Source organism: Varanus komodoensis, unplaced genomic scaffold (assembly GCF_004798865.1).
Source record: "Varanus komodoensis strain SLA01 unplaced genomic scaffold, ASM479886v1 scaffold70, whole genome shotgun sequence".
Lineage (NCBI taxonomy): Eukaryota > Metazoa > Chordata > Lepidosauria > Squamata > Varanidae > Varanus > Varanus komodoensis.
The window spans coordinates 2197649-2218601 of record NW_025336348.1 but is presented as its reverse complement, the minus strand read 5'-3'; the positions used below and the strand labels follow the sequence as shown (position 1 = coordinate 2218601).

The 20953-nt window shown below is 46.6% G+C and overlaps 1 protein-coding gene across 9 annotated transcripts in view; it reads left to right on the top strand.

Moving 5' to 3' along the window:
• The window catches only part of PDE3A (phosphodiesterase 3A), a 296763-nt gene that overhangs the window by 259389 nt on the left and 16421 nt on the right, over nucleotides 1–20953 (top strand). For all 9 annotated transcript variants that reach the window (XM_044452149.1, XM_044452148.1, XM_044452155.1 and 6 more), the window contains 7 exons: nucleotides 3332–3501; nucleotides 8182–8319; nucleotides 12776–12887; nucleotides 15919–16032; nucleotides 16833–17032; nucleotides 17775–17978; nucleotides 20083–20238. In XM_044452149.1, the coding sequence (XP_044308084.1) occupies nucleotides 3332–3501; nucleotides 8182–8319; nucleotides 12776–12887; nucleotides 15919–16032; nucleotides 16833–17032; nucleotides 17775–17978; nucleotides 20083–20238 (1094 nt within the window). The remainder of the gene's footprint in view (nucleotides 1–3331; nucleotides 3502–8181; nucleotides 8320–12775; nucleotides 12888–15918; nucleotides 16033–16832; nucleotides 17033–17774; nucleotides 17979–20082; nucleotides 20239–20953) is intronic.

The window sequence follows — 20953 nt, the reverse complement described above, 5'->3', positions numbered from 1 at the left end:
TCGGAGCCACTCTGAATCCCCTGAAGAATATTTATTGCAAGCAACCAAGCAAGCAAATACATGAAAAAACATAGATCCATTGCAGAGAGAGAAAGGCAAGCAGGAGCTTTCCAACCCTCTGTTCTGAAGCCGTGTTCAGAGTATTTGTAGCTCAGCATTCACGCATGCAAACAAATGCATTAATACTTTAATGTGTTTCCTTCACATCCATATAAAAGGTTTATTTTACTTATTTTCATTGCGAGTTTCAATAAATCAATAGGAAAGCAAAAAAGAAAAGAAAAAATAAAATAAAACTGTACTATTTGAAAATAATAAATAGGAAAATTGAATAGGTCAGTTATGATAGCTATATACACAATGTATATATTGACCTCTGTTTATTTTATATAAAGCATATTATTCTAACATCCATAGGTTTCAACAAAGGCAGACCAAATATCTGTATATTTATACATTTTTTTAGATGGCACCTTAACACCACGTGTTCACATATTAAAATCTGTGTTAAGTCCTCAACCCACAGTGTTAGTGAAGCTGATTGTCTGTGCTTCCAGTGTTGGAATATTATTTTTTTAGCTGTCAACAGGACACAGAGAATCCATTTACACTGACCTTGCATTACATTCCAAGAAACTGGTAGATAGTTCAGAACATTGGCACTGATGAGTATTAAAGAGCTTTCTAGCACAAAGTTTATCTGTACTATTACCTTCTCCCAAAAAGAGGCAGCCAGTGGGCATTGCCAAAACATACAGGTACGGAGTGTTAGCTGTGTTAAAACTCAAACTGATTAGACAAAGCCTTATTAAAGAGACACTGTAGAGTCCAAAATCCCCCTCTTGGATGCATGAAACATAACTTATTTTCTGAATTGGACCCAACCTGTGATCCAGTAACTCTTCTGAGATAGATATCTATGTAGCAATCTATTGATTGGACAGGGTAGGAAAATCCAGCTTGCTATTCCACTTTTGGTTAAGACCGTGTGTATCTAATTCATTTATGAGTGATAGATAATAAACCTGGAACATGGGTCATTGCATCTGGGTCACCTTAGCCAGTAATTCTGATGAGGAAGCTGCAATAGTGGCAGGGGCAAACTAGGTTCTAGCAGATGCTTCAGTGGAATGTATGGACATTCAGCTGTAGCTGGAAAATCGTATTTGACCCACAGAGTGGAAAATAGCAAGCAGTTGTAACCAGTACTTAGTAACTGATCTGAAGGAGAAATCAGCTTGTCTGTCCCAAGTCCGCCAAATAAATATTTTCTTGCCAATTTTTAAATCTGGATTTCTACAGAGAGTTCATTTTGTGTGTTTAAAAAAATGGATCGAACTGTAATTGATGTGATACCATGTCTATACCTTTCTTACCACTGCAACTGTGGAAGAAACAGGACCTGTTTTTGGTTATCAAAAGCCCAGCACAATCCGTTTTGGGAAAGGATCCAAACTTGAAGATGCCAAAACTGTCCAGTGAGGAATGTTTAATCCTTGCAGAAAAGACCAAAATTCCATACCAGTTAACAAATAAGCCTGATGATCAAGTAAGATCAAGGAAGCCAAATCCATCCTCTTTGATCTCGACTCGCATCTATTTTAAATATAGATGTGGTGAAGCAGAACCTCGTAAGAATTTACAAAACAAAGCATTACGTTATGCCTGCATAGAAATTACCAGGAAAGACCATAGCTCAGCAGCAGAGTGCACATCTTCCATGCAGAAGATCGAAGGATCGATCTCTGATGGATCGTGATAGAACCAGGAAAAATCCAGTCTGAAATCCTGCAGAGCTGCTGCATGTAACCAAAGCAATAAAGATCCTCTGCTTTTCCATAAAATACGCCCAAAGCAAAACCTACCATTTCAAAAGTGATATGAATGAGTCATTGGCTTGTTGAGTTACCTGAGGCCCTGTCCTTCCACTAGAAGTTTCTGTCAGTGGTCTGAGCCAATAAAAGGCAGTTTCCAGTGTTGCTATGAGATCTGGAAAATGATCAACCAAGTGTTTCCTGCTATAGAGAATGTCCTCCGGCCCCCAAGTACACATGCACGCTACAGATTATTTTAAGGGAATGTAGACAGAACTCTCACCTCGGTTAACAGACTGGGGCCCACCACGAGAAGGTGCACTGCCTTTCCAACAACTGTCCTTCCTGGAGCTGTAATTATGAATTGAGAAGCCTTTGAATGCTGTAATTAAGAATTCTGTCAGCACGATTACTAACCGTGGCTGAGATGCATGAGGATTTCTTGACAGTTCACCACCCAAACTTACCCTGTTCACAGCCTTGAACATGAATGGGAATATTAACTTATGTGGTTTTATTTATTGTTGTAAGCCGCCCCGAGGCTTCGGCGAATGGGGTGGCATAAAAATGTTTTAATAAATAAATAAATAAATAAATAAATAAATAAATAAAATATACTTTTTCTGAAAATGGTTCACACCTTCCCAAATGCGCAGTCATGTTTGATAAATGTGTATTCTGGGGAAATGCATGTTGAAATTTGCTTATTATTTTTATTTCACACTTTAGTCGATGAAAGGAAAATGCATGCTTTGGAAAGATATGCACTTTTCCTATTTGAACATATCGAAGGACATTTGTTTGAAAACAGGTATGATCTGAACCAAACTTTCAAATGAACTTGAAGAATTTTAATGAGTACTTCTTGGTACACCCAGGCGGAGTTGGGCATGATCAAATTTTCCTTCGAACATGACTGAAACCATGGTTAAGATCACTACAGCTTATTCCTGATTAGGCGGTAACTTTGTGTGTGAGGAAGGAAGGTCGCGGGGTGGCTTAAAACCATACCAGCTCTTAGGCCAGGGATGGGCAATATCTTTCAGCCCATGACCAAGTTTCATAGCTGTGCATTCCAGCGGTGAGCAAAGCCAACGTCAAAACGAGGTGAGAGCAAGGCTAAAATGTCAGCCTATCTTAATTTGCAGTTCTTATGGCCACTGTCTATGGCAGTTCAGTCTCTTAGCATGGGTACAAACCCTGGCAAAAATGGAAACCCACCCAGTGGCAGGTGCTCAGTGAGGAAAATGGGCATGGCCATTTTGGGACGCCACCTCCCACACTAGGGGGTTGAACTTAGGGTTCTGCAGCCCTACCAGGGCTTCTTAGAATCCATATCCCTTATGTTGAGGCTGAATTTTCTTTCAGGGGGGCTCCCTGTTTGCCTCCCCAGTAATATACATGAATCCAGAGCCTGACAGGAGAGACCACAAGGTGGCCTGCGATTTGAGCTTTTGACAATTCAACAGGACTGTTTTGGTTATCAGCAGTAATGGGTTGTTGGGCTTGCATTTCAGATGACCCAGCACAAGCCACCTCTGACTACGAAACGAACAACAGTGATAGCAGCGACATCGTGCCGAATGACGAGGAGACAGATTGCTCCAAGGAGCAGGTGCAGAGGGGGTCTGTCTGCAGGACATACACTCCAGAGACAATCATATTGCATCCTTTGCTACCGCCGGAGGTATCTCATTCCCTCTTCAGCATAGTTATGTCATCTTAAGGTCTGCTCCAGTGCGAGAACAGATTTGTTGTTGTTGTTAGTCGCAAAGTCATGTCCGACCCATCGCAACCCCATGGACAACATTCTTCCAGGCCTCCCTGTCCTCCAGCATCCCCCGAAATCCACCAAAGCTCACGCCGACTGCTTCAGTGACCCCATCCAGCCACCTCATCCTCTGCCGTCCCCTTCTTCTTTTGCCATCTATCGTTCCCAGCATTAGGCTCTTCTCCAGGGAGTCCTTCCTTCTCATTAGATGGCCAAAGTATTTGATTACTTGCAAATAATCTTTGGTTTTTTCATAGCAATTGATGGTGCTGGTGGTTGTTATGTGCTCTCAAGTTGTTTACAACTTATGACAAACCAATGAATGAAAGCCTTCCAGAATGTCCTATCCATGACATCCCTACTTAGATGTTCCAAATTCAAGGCTGTGGCTTGCACTGTGGAGTCCATCCGTCTCTTATTTTGTCCTTCTTTTCTTCTTCGGCCCTAGCATGATGGTCTTCTTCAGGGAGTCTTGCCTTCCCCTGATGTGCCCAACATATGACAGCCTCAGTTTTGTTATCTCTGCCTCTAGGGAAAACTCTGGCTTGATTTGATCTAGGACCCCCTTGTTTGTTTTCCTGCCAGTCCGGGCTATTCACAAAGCTCTTCACCAGCACCATGTTTCGAATGCATCCATTTTCTTCATGTCAGCTTTCATCCCTGTCCAGCTTTCACTCCCGTACCTAGTGATTGGGAATAGACTAGCATGGATTATCTTGACCTTGGTCTCCGTTAAAATATCTAGACAGTTAATAATCTATTGAGTGGTAGCACCCATGTTTGGCATGCAGAAGGTTCCAAAATTCCATTCCTGGCACCACCTCCAGGTCAAGCAATCTCAAAAAGAGGAAAAGGGAAATGTTTCCCAGGGGTCATACAGAGCCACCTCAGTGGGGCAACAGTGGGCTGCCAGCCTTCCTCAACTTGGTGCCCTCCAGATGTTTTGGACTTCCAGCACAGCTAGCGGTCAGAATGGCTGGAAGTTGTCAGCTAAAACCCCTGCAGACATTGAGGTCGAGGAAGGCTGAGTTGGAAAAGGAGCTGAACCAACTAATGTAAGGCATCCTTGTATATTCAGGACTGGGCTGGGAACTTTCCTGCTGATGCCTTTAGGTGCTTTCCTGCTCGATTCATGATCTGAGTGTGCATCTGATGTTTAAGGCCTCTGCTCACGTGTGCATCCACTCTGCAGGCTTGGGGAGTCCAAGGGCTTGCAAAAACAGAACAAAAAGTTTGTTGGGGGGACACTAAAGGGGGAGGAGACCAAAAATAGTCCAGTGAAGGTCGAGTGTGCTCATGGGCCTTAGAATGTCCACCAAGCGGTTTCAGGGGAGCATCGCGGGGTCCAGGGAGGAATGGGCTGTTCGAATGTCGGTTGTTTGTGGGAGTTCATCGCTGAGTCGCGCTGTAGTTACGTACGCCATACGTACGCCACGACAGCAGTATAGTAATTTACCTATGTAAGCATATTAGGCTTGTAACCATATAAGGCTTGTAACCTAAGCACTAGGGTGTTGGCTGCTTGTACTCGACGGCCAAGTGGCTGTATGCAAATGCCTATGTAAAGCTGTGAGTTGAATAAAAGGAGGTGCCGGAGGTGAGGGGGGGACATCTTTTTTTCTTTGTCTTCCCCTGCAAGCACAACCGAGCATGCTCTGTAACTGATCTCCAGACTGCAGTTTTTCTTTCTCTCGTGTAACTTTCTCGCGCCTTTGTCGGAGCCGGACTCCGACAGTTGTTGACCTGGAGAGCTACAGAGCCGGGTCCGCACCGCAACCTTTTGTTGCAGATCCCACATGTTGCTACTGCTTCTGCTATCAGTATCTTTCTTACTCATCATCTTCCTTCTACGTCTCATCCTCCTTGACTAAAGAGAACCGAATTTACCTAAAAACAGATGGGAATTCCAATGCAGCCCGTAATTTCTGATTGGCCTGATTGCACAGATGCATAAATCCAAAACAGCATTGTTCAAAAAAATCAGACCTAACAAGCAAACTGGGAAAACAGTTTGGGAGATGGGGGAGTAGAAGAGAATGGGGACTGCTGTGGATTATTGCTCAACAGAGTGCAGATGTGGCCTAAATTAAGCTCATAAATATCCACTTTTAGCTTATAACTAATAACCCCCAGAAGTGGTGCAAGAGTCCAAGTGGACAGCTCGGGAAGAAGGCTTGGCTGCCAAGGCCCCACCCTCTGAATCTGTCCATCTAGCCTGAGTATATTGAAAACAAAACACAACGTTAACAGAAAACAGATCGTGGAAGTCCTCCATTGTGATGCTGCCCTCTGTCTTTAACCTCCAGCCAAGTGAGGCTTCCAGGTCACTTGAGATCTTGTCTCTCTTTATCCTTACTGTGCATTTCTGGGCGATTCCGTATTCACACTGCGAATGGTGCTGCCGTTGTTGTTGTTGTTGTTGTTAGTCCTGTCGTGCCCGACCCTTCGCGACCCCATGGACAACATTCCTCCAGGCCTCCCTGTGCTCCACCCTCCCCCGGAGTCCATGTAAGCTCACAGGTGCTGCCTTAGAATGAGCTAAAAACTACTTAAAGTCTTCAGTATCTCCTCCAACTAGCAGCATCTTCCTCCTCTTTCTTCTCCTTTTCTGTCTTCATGGCCCATTTACTTTCCAGAAGGCAGAGCACAAGGCAAGTAAACGAGATTGAAAGAGCTGGCCATGCTCAGCCTTGAAAAGCGAAGATTGAGGGAACATAGGAAAGGACTTTTCAAATACTTGAAAGGCTGTCTCAAAGAGGAAGGCCAGGATCTCTTCGCTGGCATCCCAGAGTGCAGAACACGGAATAACGGCCTCAAGTTACAGGAACCCAGATTCTGGCGGGACATCAGGAAAAGTTTCAGGACTGTTGGGGAAGTGGTGGGCTCTCCCACAGCGGAGGCACTCAAGAGGCAGGTGGGCAGCCATCTGAGAGGGATGGATTTCCTGGGGTTCTGCACTGAGCAGGGGTTGGATGGCCTTCTTGGCCCCTTCAAACTCTGCTGTTGCACGATCTTCTCGTACTTATCACCGCATGCTTAGCAAAGACAGGTGAGCAAGGCAGGGCAGCATCAGCAGGACCCGGCTGCTGTGCCGGTTGATGCCCTCTCACTGGCCTTTGTCCCTTCTTGGCCAATTCATGATGCATCTGCTTCCTGTATGCAAGGGTCAGTTGCATCGGGCTATTTCTTGTCTACAATGCAGAGAAAGATTCTTCAGCTCTGGCATTTTGTTTAATTTCTTTTTAAGCCACTAAGGCCCGAAACACAAGTAACCTAAGCAGAGAATAGGCAGGAGGGCTGCAAGCCCCAAAACAGGTAGTGAGATGGCAGGGCGAGGGGAGATCCCATTACTCCCTGTCAACAAGAAGGTGCCTAAAATAAGCAACGTCTGATCTTGGAGTGTGACAGTTCCATTAGAACGGCTTGCATCTCCTTCTTCTAGCCAGCAGCTCTGTGGGCAATATGGAAAAAGTCCCCAGGAGTACACACGAATTTTGTTTTAAGTTTGCAAATCTTCAGAAGTTTCCCCATTCGCAACCATGAATGCAAACAGAAGAGCATTTAACCACACTTTTTTCGTGTGTGTGTGTGTGTTTTTTAAAAAATCTGCAGTTTAAAATGTGTATTTTTCAAAAGCTATACCTTTTCATGCTGCAGAGGACAATCCTGTTGCCGCTAGCTGTGGTCTAGATGGCAGTCGGATATTTGGGAGACCCAACAATGAGGTTGGAAAAGCTCGTTGAACTTGAGCTGGGCTTCTGAGCTCAGAGGGTCCTTCCCGTCTCTGCAGCTGGTGCGGAGAGAGCTCATGCAGCGAGATGGGGTTTTGGGGAGGAGGCAAGAGGTACCAGGAGATGAAATATCTTGGTTGCACCTTTGCCACCTCCCCTCACGCTCCAAGGGGTGATCCTTAGATGGCCAAAAATCAGGTATTTTGTAGGTGACATGACCTTTGCCTCCACGTCCCTTCCATCCTGCATAGGATGTCTGTAATCTGCCCAGGGACGGCATACAAAAACCTTAAATAAATAAATACTCCCGAGTTCAGAGGGTTATGAACATCTTAGTTCATTAGCATCCTTAGTCAACCTGATGAAAGTGTGCCTTTCACAAAGCGAGCAGAGAAACACACACTTCTACATTTGGAATGTGCACTTTGAATGTATGGCAAACCAAAACGGGTGAGTTCAGAGAATTTTGGCAAGCTTTAGCATCCCGTTTTTCCATTCTCTGTATGTGACTGATGCAGGGTAAAAGTTTGAGCCTTTGGTGCCTAATGCCAGTGGCTCAGAGAGAGCTGCACCCTGATAATTTTTTAGAGGCAGGGCAATATTTTGGCAAAAAATCCTTATTTTCTCATGGAGGCAAAAAAATTCTCAACATGCATGTACACAGTACACTTCTCCCTGAGGAATATCTGGTTATGCTTTTGTCAAGATCTAGTGTAAGCAGAAAAAGAATCCAAAATGACGTTTTGTGATAGATTGGGTTAGTACTAATGGCAAAGCCAAGCATTTACCATTAGAAATGTTGCAGTAGCCAATGTTTTATAGTGTTTTTTGTAATTCTGGGAATGTTTGTTGGTTCTTGATACAGGACAAACCTATTCTTGCCCCAGAGCCTCTAGTCATGGACAATTTGGACCCTCTTATGGAACAGCTCAACAGTTGGAACTTCCCCATCTTTGATTTGGTAGAGAAGATCGGCAAGAAATGTGGTCGGATCCTGAGTCAGGTAAGAAAGCCCACTGTTTTGTAAAGAAGATGTGTTGCTGGAATATAGGAGGAAGGAATGCAGAGCAATTTCCTTGCATGGATTTCCCATTGCCACTCCGGTCCTAATCAGGGAATTGGGAAATCCGGGACTGTGGGTGGTGCAGTGGTTTAAACTGCTGAGCTGCTGGGCTGGTAGATCAAAAGGTCGTAGGTTTGAATCTGCACAACGGGGTGAGTTCCCGTTGCTCCGTCCCAGCTCCTGCCAACCTTGCAGTTCGAAAGCATGCAAATGCAAGTAGATGAAAAGGTGCCACTTCGGTGGGAAGGTTACAGCGCTCTGTGCCCCTCGGTGTTTAGTCATGCCAGTCACATGACCACGGAGACTGTCTCCGGACAAATGCTGGCTCCCTTGGCCAGGGAACGGAGATGAGCATCACCCCCTAGAGTCAGGCATGACTGGACTTTAATGTCATGGGGAAACCTTTACCTTTATTGGGAAATCCATGAAATTCTGATAGCATATTGTAGGTGTTCTCCCATTTAGGGAGAGGGCTAAGACTGTTCCTCTCCCGTCTAGTCTAAACTACACTTGATATTTCCTTGCAAGACACCTATGGTTGGACCAAGACTAAGTAATACATCAGTCCCCTGGAAATGATTAGTGCTTGAATTAGTTACTATAAATTTTTCCTACTGATTTCAGTGGGACTAATGTATGACTTAATACAGCCTGGATCCAACCCTATATTTCTGCCAGCTTGCAGGTTCTGCACCACTTCTATTTGCAACTATGGTTAGCTGAAACCGTACTTGACAACCCCGCTTCTAACCATGGTTATGAACTTTAGTTTGGTGATAACCATAGTTTGCCAAACCATTAGAGCAGACAGATGGATAATCAAAACATGCCGGAAAGGAAAGCAGGTGAGATTTGCATGAAGAGGTAAAGGAGCGAGGGTAGGTAGGAGGGGAGGCATGTTAACCCATGATGGATAGGAGGCTGGGCAGAATCACATCTGCATTTGGCCTGGAGGTGTAAAATCAAACTCAGATTTGTTTAATGTATGCATCTGTTTCCTGGAGGCGAAGAAAAGGAACAGTTGTGCTTTCTGATTTGAAAAATGTATATCAGGGTACATCCATAAGTTCCTTGAGGTGGTGCAGAGCAAAGGGCCTCTGGGGTTTTGGATGATTCATCCTTGGCTTTCTGCAGTTGAAATTGCCTTCCTGATCTGAGCTAGAGCGAGGGAGGAAGAAATTAACAAAATGAATTACCTACGTGGGCCACATAGCCTGAAATTTATGGAATGGAATAAAGAAGAGCTGACATATCCCCCTGAGGGAGCAGTTGCCTTCAGAAGCGAGCGCCGACGTAAGCGAGCGCTCTCGAAAGATATTTGAGAAGCCAGCGACGTATGTTGTAAGGGAGGCTAAATTATTGTCGAATGTGTATTAAAAGGAAATAAGCTAAAAGCATCCATCTGCGGCACAATGGAAGGCACTTGAGCAGAACAGCAGGAAATCTGTAAAAATGTGGGGATAATACTGCATTCCCAAAGTGGGGTGAGGGAACCTTGATTCACATCGGAAGGGCAGGCCTTTCTTGAACTTCCCTGCCATTTTCTGGTGAACTGTGCTGTTCGGAAATGCTGTAATTTATGCTCTGAGTTTGCCTAATAACTACCTTTGTTGGGATAAAAGGTGTTTTATTTAGAAGGAAGAAGGTAGAGTTGAAGGCTGCAGTTTAAAGATCAGGTGTGGTTCAGAAATGGACTTTCTGTCCCCTGCCACTGCTTTCAAAGGATTGAAAATACAGAGAATCTTAGGCAGCTGGGGGGTCAGATTCTAAGAAAACCTTTTGGGAAGAGACTCCGGGAAGTGCAGCTGCAACTGAGGATTTGGAAAGTGTTTTATGATCAGACTGATGAAGTAAGAGCTATTTGCGACATCTTTGTAGCCAGAAAAATGAAGCAACTTCGGAAGGAATATAAATTAGAGTTTTCATGTCACCCCAGCAAGAGGGTGATTGTTGCTAGAGATGGTGAAGGCCCAGAAAAAATCTACTTTACAAAAATGTGTGGGATCTTTTGGAAAAATTCAGAACACATACACAACACATTTCCCCCCTAACTTTTTCCTGTTTTTGTTTTCCTGAGTAGGCCTTTGCATCTCTAACGGTTACCTCCTTCCCTGGGGCCCCAAACCTACCTGTTGCTTAGCCATGCCCTTGCCCCCCTGGCAGGGCAACTGTCTGTCCAGCCATGCCCCGGCACCTGTTGTCTGTGCACTCCTCTTCTTTCTCCTCTCACCTCCTCTTCCCCTGCCATCTCCTTCCAGTCTGCTCTCCCAGGTGCCCTTTACCCCCTGCTCCTGCCTTGCCCCCCAGCCCCCCACCAGGTGGTGTGGATGCCGGTCTCCACATTCCTGCTGTCTCACCACTTCCCCGCTTCCTCAGCTCCTTCAGAGTCGGGGTCAAGTCTTGCAGTGGCTTCCCCACCTCCAAGTGCCCCAAGAGAGGCCACAAGCCGCCCCTGACCGCTTACAGTCCGATAGGCTTACTAGCAGTTCACTATTAATCTGCAAAGCAACATAGAAAAGACCAAAGGACCCAGCATTCTCTTTGCAGAGTGGCCGGCCAGAGGTCCCTGCTAAGTGGAGCCATCTAAAATTAGACCAGAGCGGCGGGAGCAAGAGAGAGGAGCAACAAGTGCAAAGGCAGATGCATGCAGTTCTGAAAATTAATGTGTAGCCTCAGTTCTCGCCCTGGGGCTGACTCATTCGCCACTGTTTTCCTGCGACTTCTTCCTACTTCGCTCCCGAGACCCTGCACTTCTCATCCGTGTGGGAAGAAGCCATAGGGAAGTGGATCCCAGCTGTGCTGCAGCAGTGTTGGGTCAGGCTGGATTCAGGGGTCCAGCTGCCACTTTGCATCTTAGCCCTTTCTCCCCATACATCCACAGAACCACACAGCTGATCTGGAACTGACATGGAGTTTGCTTGGGTAGCTCATCTCTTTAGGGATGCATTGATGGATGTGCTTTGTCAAAGCCTGGCTGGCTAACATATTTGTGGCTGGGGTCGTTCCTCCAAAACAGAATTCAGTCCTGGGGCCGAAAGAGGTTCCCACCCCTGCATTATCATGCCATTCTGCAAAGTGTTGGAAAAAAGCTTGCTGGCAGGTTGTCCCATACAGTGAAAATTAAGCCATTTTCACCGGTGCTTTGATGTTGCCCTTGCATGACTTTTTAGAGGAAAGGAATGACCTGACCCAAGTCTGCGATGCTTCTTTTCCTACCTGGTTCTCCCAAACCCACCTACATTCTGCATCACCCCCACCTTGGAGTTTCCCTCCAGCCTTGTCAGCAAGAAGGAAAAAGTAGGTGACAGAGTTTCCATGATGGCAAATGCCATAATCTTTCCAGCAGTGAAATTCTTCCAGCGTTACAGTGCAAATTTTAGCTAATATGCATTGCACAAAAAATCTGGCACTACTTGCAGCGGTTCCGTGACCTTATCACTGTTGTGGAAAAGGTCTTCTCACTAGGGTTGCGTGAGACTTTTATTCAGATCGTCTTCTTTTGTAATGCGAATATTCCCCATTTGCACCTTTGGAATTAAACATGAACTCAAACACACTCTGCAGTTGGAGTCTGTTCATTTCCAAAGTCGCAGTGGGATTTCGCAAACCAGTGAATTGCATTTGGCACTGTGCATACAAACACACTTTAATCAGCAGGAGAAGCATGCACAGATTTCCAAAAAGGGAACCATTGATGCATAAATATGAAAAAAATGCAGGCAAATGCACACAAAGAGCTGTCGCAGAAGAGGATCAGCTTTGAAGTGGAGTTTGGAGAATTTTACTGCATTCAAGTTTTGCCTGTTTGCTCATCCTTTCCTACTTTCACCACCTACTAGGCCTCTGATGGTGGGCAGGAAACAGAGAGGCCTCTCCTGAGTTGATGGGCCTACACAGGTAGAAGAAGGCAGTCCTTCATGTATATCCAGCTGAAGCACCCCAGGGCTTCGAAAAGGATAGCCAGCACCCTAAATTGTGCCAGAAATAGACTGGGCCTTGGGTAACGTCCAAGTAGCCACCAAACCAACTCCTAGCTTGGGACTGTAGTAGCAAGTTTGGAAATACAGGAATTAGTAAAGATTCCCACACAGGAGTAAAGACTCACAGAATAGAAATAACAGCCAGGCCAACAGACCAGTTTGCATGCTAGAACAAAAATGGCCTTGCTTTCGGGAAGGAGACATCAGAGGAAGAGCTGCTCACCAACTCTGCAGCTGGAGATAGAGCAAGACTGAGCAGGCAGGACGAGGAGCCGGGCGGGGGTCTGGTGAAGCCGTTTGGCCGGCAGAGTCGCACGGTCTGAACCGAGGGGCTTGGCGCTCCCGCTGCGGCCCCAGGGCCATCTGACCCCACTCATACTCTACGTATGATGTTTCCCCTTGCTTTGTTTCTCCAGGTATCCTACAGGCTCTTTGAGGACATGGGTCTCTTTGAAACCTTTAAAATTCCCGTGAGAGAGTTTATGAACTACTTCCATGCTCTGGAGTGTGGTTACCGAGAAATCCCTTGTAAGTATGACTGATTCCTTTATTTTGCAGCAATGAAAAGTACGTGCCTTTCTGCAGAGAGACTCGGGCAGCCCGCAACAAACACGTCAAATGACACAAAACCACAAGGCACAGCATTAAAATGCTGTTAAAGTCCATAATGCACAGCGTGGAAGCGCAATCCTAGGGGTCACCTCCATCCTCGAGGGGGTGGGCATAGGGTCATTCAGAAGCCCGGCTCTGGGGCCCTGCAGATGCAGAAGGGGTGGTCTCCACCGATGCTCACTTCCCCTCCGCTCCAGTGGCAGATTTAAAGGTATTTGCCAATCAGAGGTCGCAGTCTGGTATCCAGAAAGATTGGCGCCAGTTAATTTTGTGATAAATGATTTGGTGGATGGTTAACTAGACAAAACTGAAGTCAGATGAAATCCTGAGCTGGCCATGAGCTGGTGCAGTTGCTGACAGAGGTCCTGCTGAGGGACTCACAATTGATCTGTCCGTTTGGACCAGCACAGGGCCTTTTCTGCACTGGCCCCTTCCCTGAAAAAGCCATCCTGTAGTTGGGAGTGAAGATGAAGTGCATTCAGTCAGTATTTTAAAGTGAGCCACCCTGAGCCGCACTTCCTCAACTAATACGCACATCAGAATGCGCTTAAATTTTGGGTGGCACGCATCCCCAAGGTCCGTGATGGCATTCTCATCTCAAAAAGAAAAAAGTGAAGAATGCATTTGCCAGGAGAAAATGCAAAAGCTTTCAGTTGCACTTTGGGCATTTAAAAATGTAAATTGCAGAAAATGAGATGGGATGGGATGGGATGGGATGGGATGGGCGAAGGATTCAGCATACATGAAACATACACTCGTCGGTCCGTCGCTACTCATGGGATGTACATGAGCATCGCCTCTGCCTGTGTTTAAATGCGCCTTACAGACTTGGCTACTCCAGTCCACTTTTAACCAAATACAGTGTTGGTTCATCATATTGAGTGCTGCTGTTACGTCTACAGTATGTGTTATATCTTACATTTTACATCTTATGTTTTAAATTTTATGCTTTGAATTATGAAACACTTTGAGAGGGCCTCAGGAAGGTAGTATAGAAATACCTAAGGGTTCAAAACTATCCGGATGCCCATAATCCCCTGAAGGCATAGGACTGCAAGCGTCCTCTGCAGGGCAGGGCATCGTGAAGTGAAGGGCAGCTCTTTGCTCTTTCTCCCCTGCAAAACAGCATGGTTTTTATTTATTTATTTAAGTCTTTTGTGCTCTGTCCACCTCTGACGTCTCGGGATGGCTTACAATAAGGAACAATAAAATAGCAAAACAAACACAGCATGCAGCAAATCAAGATAAAAACCCCAGTTGAAACAAACTACACATTAAAATAATGGGAAAATAAAGAGGGTTTCACCTGACGCTGAAAACAATAAAGCGTTGGCACCAGGCAAACCAATCTGAGGAGTGTATTCATAGATGGGGCGCCACCACAGAGAAGGCCCTCCTCCAGGTAGTCACCCTCCTGATCTCCTTCAAGGAGGGCTCCCGGAGAAGGACCTCTGCCTCAGATCTCAAGGGGCAGGAAGGCACAAAGGGAAGAAGGTGCCCCTTCAGGTGTCCTGGACCCAAGCCATTTAGGGCTTTGTAGGTCTCCACCAGCACCTTAACTTGGGCCCAGATGTCAATTAGCAGCCAGTGTAACTGATAGAGGACCGGTTTTATATGGGCATACTGGCCAGTCCCCGTTAACATCCCGGCAGCTCTCTTCTGGACCAACTGAAATAGCTGGACTGTCTTCGAGGGCAGCCCCACATAGAGCGTGTTACAGTAATCCATTTGGGAAGTTACCAGAGCATGGGTCACCATTGCCAGGCAATGTTCATCCAGGTAAGGGCGCAGTTGGTGGATCAGGTGTAGTTGAAGGAAAGTGATCCTTGCCACCGCTGCCACCTGAGAGTCCAGGGACAGCTCTGGATCAAGGAGCACCCCTGGACTGCATCTTATAGCTGACATTGGCTCCGTGTCGTGTCTTGGAGCATCAAGGAAAGGCGGTTGAGGTGCCCCCAGATAGCGTGCATCATGGGACGCTTTTTTCCCTTCCCTTCCACCCACAGAATTCGTCCCTCGACCTCAGGAAAGGAGCTAGTGGAGTTCTTTCCGTGCCAGTGGCGAGGGACAGCAGGCCAAGTTTGGCATTCCAGCTTCCACTGTGGAGCAAGTTCCTGAGGTCAGAGCTGGGAAACCAAATAGCCAAAGCCTCTTTACACTGAGTAGGATCATGCTGCAAATCAGTGGATAACATAAAGACAGTCTTGCCAGTCCCTCAACCTTGACAACACTCTTCCCTTCCTCTCATGCACTCTGAATTTTGCGTGCTGCAGAAATGACCGGTCTTCCCGTGGGTTGGAAGTATCTATAACTTGCATGCAGCACTCGAACCCAAAGGAGCCACCCCATGAAGCTGATGGGTAGGGGGCTGAGGACAGATAAAGGGAAGGACTTGGCCACATGCCATACAGTTAAACGGTGGAATTCGCTGCCATGGGAAGCGGTGATGGCCGCCAATCATGATGGCTTCAAAAAGGGATTGGACAGATCCATGAGGGACGAGGCTGTGAGAGGCTACTAGCCTTGCTGGCTGTGTGTCACCTTCTTTCCCAGAGGGAGCTGAGGATCCAGGCAGGAGGAGGCCTTGCACCCATCCTGCTGGAGGGATCCTGTGGGCAGCTGGGTGGCCACCACATGTATGAACTGGCCCTTGGGTCTGATCCGGCAGGGCTTGTCTTACATTCTTAAGTCCCCCATCCCCTCCCCAACTTCATCCTGGAATATTTAGGATAATTTTCTGATGGGCCCATACAACTACGAAAACAACAAATGCATATGTATATTCTCACAAATGCAGCAGTTCACTTCCGTTCCTGGGAAAGTTCTGGGTTTGGAACGAGGAATGGGTTCTTCTCTGTGTCCAGCAGGTGGCGCTGTTGCACCCACCCATTCAGCCTCCTGGATGCCTGCCTCTGCCCCTGCCTGTAACCTGCCTCTGTCTTAACAGATCACAACAGGATCCATGCTACTGATGTGCTCCATGCCGTGTGGTACCTTTCGACCCAGCCTATTCCTGGCCTCTCAACTGTGATTAATGACCATGGGTCCACGAGTGATTCAGGTAAGGCCATTCCCCATGTCTTGGCTCAGTGTAGAGATGTAGCATTTCCAGACAGTTTGGAACCATGCAAGAAACATCAGGAGAGGCATTGCATTTCCCAGCAAAACTCCAAGAAACCTTTGGACAATCAAATAATTTGTGATGCTGTGCACTTTACGAATCCAAATCACTTCAGTTTAAAGACATAAAATGCATTATGTATAACTTGCTGTGCTCGTAAAAGTGTAATTACTACACGAAGTGATGCGACAGCGCCTAGACAAGGGATGTGCAAGGAATCCGGTTTGTGGAAAATCTGCCAGATTCCCTGGGTTCCGATTCTTGGGCTTCAGTCCACGCTGCAGCAGCCCAGCTCCTGGCAAGCATGCGCAGGTCCCTCTGGCGCTCACCGGGAGTCGTGTCTCGGGCCTCATGCAAGCAGCATCTGTCCTCTGTGTGACGCTGCAGCCAGCAGGGAAAGGTTGTCCCTGCAAATGGAGGCTGGAGAAAGTTGCCGGGCATGAACCCCGGGCTCTGACAGCATCTGCAGAGCCCCTCTTTGCTCAGCTCTTTGCAGGACCGGGCCAAACATGAGAGGAAGTCTGCAGGTTCTGGGGGGATGGATCCCGGAAGGTTCTGTCCCGGCCTTCGTGTCCAGCGGGGCCACACTGGTGCCCACGTGCAATTCGTCGCACGCCTTTGATCAAGCCCGTGAAGGCATTTTCCAAGAGCTATGGCAGAGTGCTTGGCCCAGACCTAAAGGCACGTTGCGCCTCTTCTGCATGACCCACTTTCAGCAACTGACCTGCTTTTCTGCCCAGATTCTGATAGCGGGATCACTCACGGCCACTTGGGATATGTCTTCTCGAAGACGTACGCACCAGCAGATGACAGCTATGGATGCTTGGCCGGCAACATCCCCGCCCTTGAACTGATGGCGCTTTATGTAGCTGCTGCCATGCACGATTATGATCACCCAGGAAGAACCAATGCCTTCCTGGTGGCAACCAGCGCTCCTCAGGTAAGGCAGGCTGGATCTGCCGGCTCCCGCTGCTCCTCCACGGGGAATAGAAGAGCTGCAGAGCTTGTCACCCACAAAGGCCAAAGGATCATCGAGCCATTTATGTCGCTCCACTAAGGCCTTAATAAAACTGGTTTTGCCCTGTGTCTGGGATCGCAGAAACAGGGATCCGGAAGCACCTGGCAAGTCCAGTACTTGGCTGGTGGCATCTTCTTTTTGGCTTTATGGAGTCCCAAGTTTGCAGGCCTACCTGAAAAATTTGGATGTGTGGATTGCACAATTCTGCAACAAGAGGCTTTGGCACAAAGTTCTAGCATGCTGGGATCTCTCCAGCCTGGTGGCCTAATTCTTTTTTGGTGAAGCTCTTGGGGGACATAATCCAGTGGTGCGTGAAATGAAAGGCAAGGGGTGCATTTCGGACCAAAATGAAACCAATAAAATACGAGCTTATTGGTGTGGCCATCTTGAGAAATGCAGAGGGCCAGAGCAAGGAGAGAGCCAGATATGGTACACGGACCTGAGGTTCCCAACCCCTACTTTAAAACAAGTTCCTAGCCCTTATGGTTGCAGCTATATGGTTGAATACTTGAGGGGTCTCTGAAATTTTAACATTTTACTGCAGAATGCTGGCTTGCAGAATACCACCATTCAAAATGCACCAAAGAGCTATCTTTTGTATACCTACAAGAGACATGCTTGCTCTTTCTCCTTAACTGTATAATTTCTCTTTCTCTTTGTTTAGGCTGTTTTGTATAATGACCGCTCTGTTTTGGAAAACCATCATGCCGCTGCTGCTTGGAACCTTTTCATGTCCAGGCCAGAATATAACTTCTTGGTCCACCTTGATCACGTGGAGTTCAAGCACTTTCGGTTCCTTGTCATTGAGGCAATTTTGGCCACTGATCTGAAGAAGCACTTTGACTTTGTAGCTAAATTCAATGCTAAGGTCAGCTCAGTTTTTTAAAAACTTTTGTACCCTGTCCACCACTGGCATCTCTGGATGGCTTACAATAGGAAGCAAATAAAATTACAAAACAGACACAGCATCCAACAGTCAAGATTAAAACCCCAGTGAAATCCAGCTAAACATTAAAATAATGGGAAAATAAAAAGGTTTTGACCGGACGCCAAAAAGAAAGTGTCGGCACCAGGCAAGCCTCTCTGGGGAGTGTATTCCATAGATGGGGCGCTACCACAGAGAAGGCCCGCCTCCCGTAGCCACTCTCCTGATCTCCTTCAAGGAGGGCTCCTGGAGGAGGGCTTCCACCTCGGATCTCAAGGGGCAGGAGGGGAACATGGAGAGGAAGGCACCACTGCCTTAGTGGTGTCCAAAATGGGTAGGTTCTGGAGTATAGCAGCTTAGCCTTGTGATATTGCAAGCACAGTGCGCTGGGGCAAGCTACTCAGTGGTCCAAAGCTAATAACGTGTTTCCCCAAAAATAAGACACTGTCTTATATTTTTTTGGCTCACAAAAACACACTAGGTCTTATTTTTGGGGTAGGTCTTATTTTTTTATTTTATATTTTAAAGTGTACAACAATTCACACTTATTCCTGTACAACAGCATGAATACATGTACATTTGGTACATTTGGTATCACTCCGCCTGTGTCAGGAGCCGGCGCTATAGAGGAAGCTATAGAGGAAGCATGTTTCCTCCACACAGTGCATTAAATTAAAGTTAAGTTAAAAAATAAAGTTTAAAAAGGCTCTGTGTGTTCCCCACTGGCCCTGGGAATAAACACAGCTAGGTCTTATTTTCGGAGTAGGTCTTATTTTCGGGGAAGCATGGTAGTAGGGCTACTGGGGTGTTCTGTTGGGGCCATGGTAGGCGAGGTGAAGGACATGTTGCGGACCCAAAGCTGATTGGGCAGCGATGGTCACAAATGACATAATCAGCATCATGTTGCAGTTTGGCCCCAGAGAAGGACGCTGACCCTCGGAGTCCTGGGATTATCAAGCAGGCCAGAAGGAATAATTAAAGACCGAGAAGAACCCGCTTGGTGCTGTGGACATTGAACCTGGTTTAGCAAAGAGAGATGGTCACAGAAAACTGACCACTGGAATGGGCAGGATTTCCAACACCCTGGTAGACGGGTTTTCAGATGTGGCTTTTGCACATCTGGGCATTGGGCTACTTGGTGGCAGGGATGGGATCTGTTGCCCCAGCCCAAACCGGAGGTTAGCCAGCATGTTCATGCTACAGAGAGAGAGACCGTCCCAAAGTTTCCAGGCAGTCAAGGCCAAGGCGCCCTCTTTACAAAATGGCAAGTGGAGTGCGAGAGGTGCAGAAATTGGGAGCCAGACGAGCCTCAGTGAAGATGGCGTTCAAGTTTAAATATATGTATAAAGAAATAGAACAGCATGTGTATAAAGGAAATAGCAATAATAGAATAACTATAATCAAATAATAGAGGAAGTTCTCGAGTTCTGAATGTCTGAGTTGCAAACAACCCATACGTATGAACGAACTGCCATAAAGCCTATTAATTTGAAAAGATTACTGTGTTAAATGTCAACACCATACAGAGAGAGAGGAAGTGAAGGTGGAGAGAGGGAAGCGCTCCAAAGCATGCACCATAGAGAGAAAGGAAGTGGAAGGGTAGAGAGGCCTTCAAAGCATCACCATAGAGAGGAAGCAAAAGGGGAAAGAGGGAAGATTCCAAAGCCAGCCTTCCTGCCCCTTCCATCCAGAGAGGGAAATTTTCAGCAAAGAGGAGGCCCTGATGAGTTTGGGTAGCAGGGGGCGGGGGCACTAGAGAAATTTTGGTTTTCTAAAAGTAATTTCCACTTTCATGGGGGTTTTGTGCCCTCAACCCCACAGATGTGGAGGGCCAACTACACATAAGTTGCAAATTCAGCTTAAAGACAAATTGCCATTTTCTCAGGAACAGAATTGTTTGTAACTTGGGGACTGCCCATAAAAGAAATACAGAGTGAGCTAAGATTTTGTGTGCGCTCTACATTACATCCTCCTCTTGACGTGTCTTGTGTCGTGCACGACTCCAGTTAGTACCGGACCAGTCACTCTAATGATGTGTGTCTGCCAGGTGAACGACGACGTTGGCATTGATTGGACGAATGAGAACGACCGCTTGCTGGTCTGTCAGATGTGCATCAAGCTTGCTGACATCAATGGGCCAGCAAAATGCAAAGACCTGCATCTTCAGTGGACGGAGGGCATCGTCAATGAATTTTACGAGCAGGTAAATAGTCATCATTGCAAGAAGAAGCAGAGGATCATCACGCTTTTGAGTCATCAGCATGCTTTCATTGCAGTAGTTTAGGTTCAGCCTGCAAACAGACCCTCTTTTGCCCGGGATGGAATAGGCCTTAGTCTGAAATGGCAAGGCCTCCAAGGAAGCTATTGCAGCTGCCAGAGTTGCACTCATTCCATTTGTCCTACTGCCCTCTTTGCATGGTCTTCCTCATGGGGCGCCCCAACCCTGGGAGAAGGTTTTCTCCACTCCATTCCCCAGAGGAGCTGCCCCACATCAGTGGGGAGGGGGCCACACACAGACTGTGCTGAGTCCAACGCTTCAGACTGTGCTGAGTCCAACACTACGCAAGTTCTCAGGACAGTCTTTCGCTTGGTGGATGAAATTGATTCAGTTCTGTTGCATTCATTAATCCCGAGATGCTCACCCCTTGGTTCCCTTAATATGCATGCCCAGTTTCAGATGTCTAGGTTGATGGTCTTGGCATTATGGCACTGACAGAATAGACCCACAGCCTCTTTTAGTAAGCTAGTAACTTCCATGAATGTCAAAAACATTTTCTCAAAGGTATTATTCTTAATCATAATAAAGACAGCTGATTCTAGCAAGCCGTATTGAAGAACGCAATAGCAATTGTCAACATTTGTAGAAAATGTATCGCTGTTACATTAAATAGTAGTGCAGGGCAACACACACTTTGCAT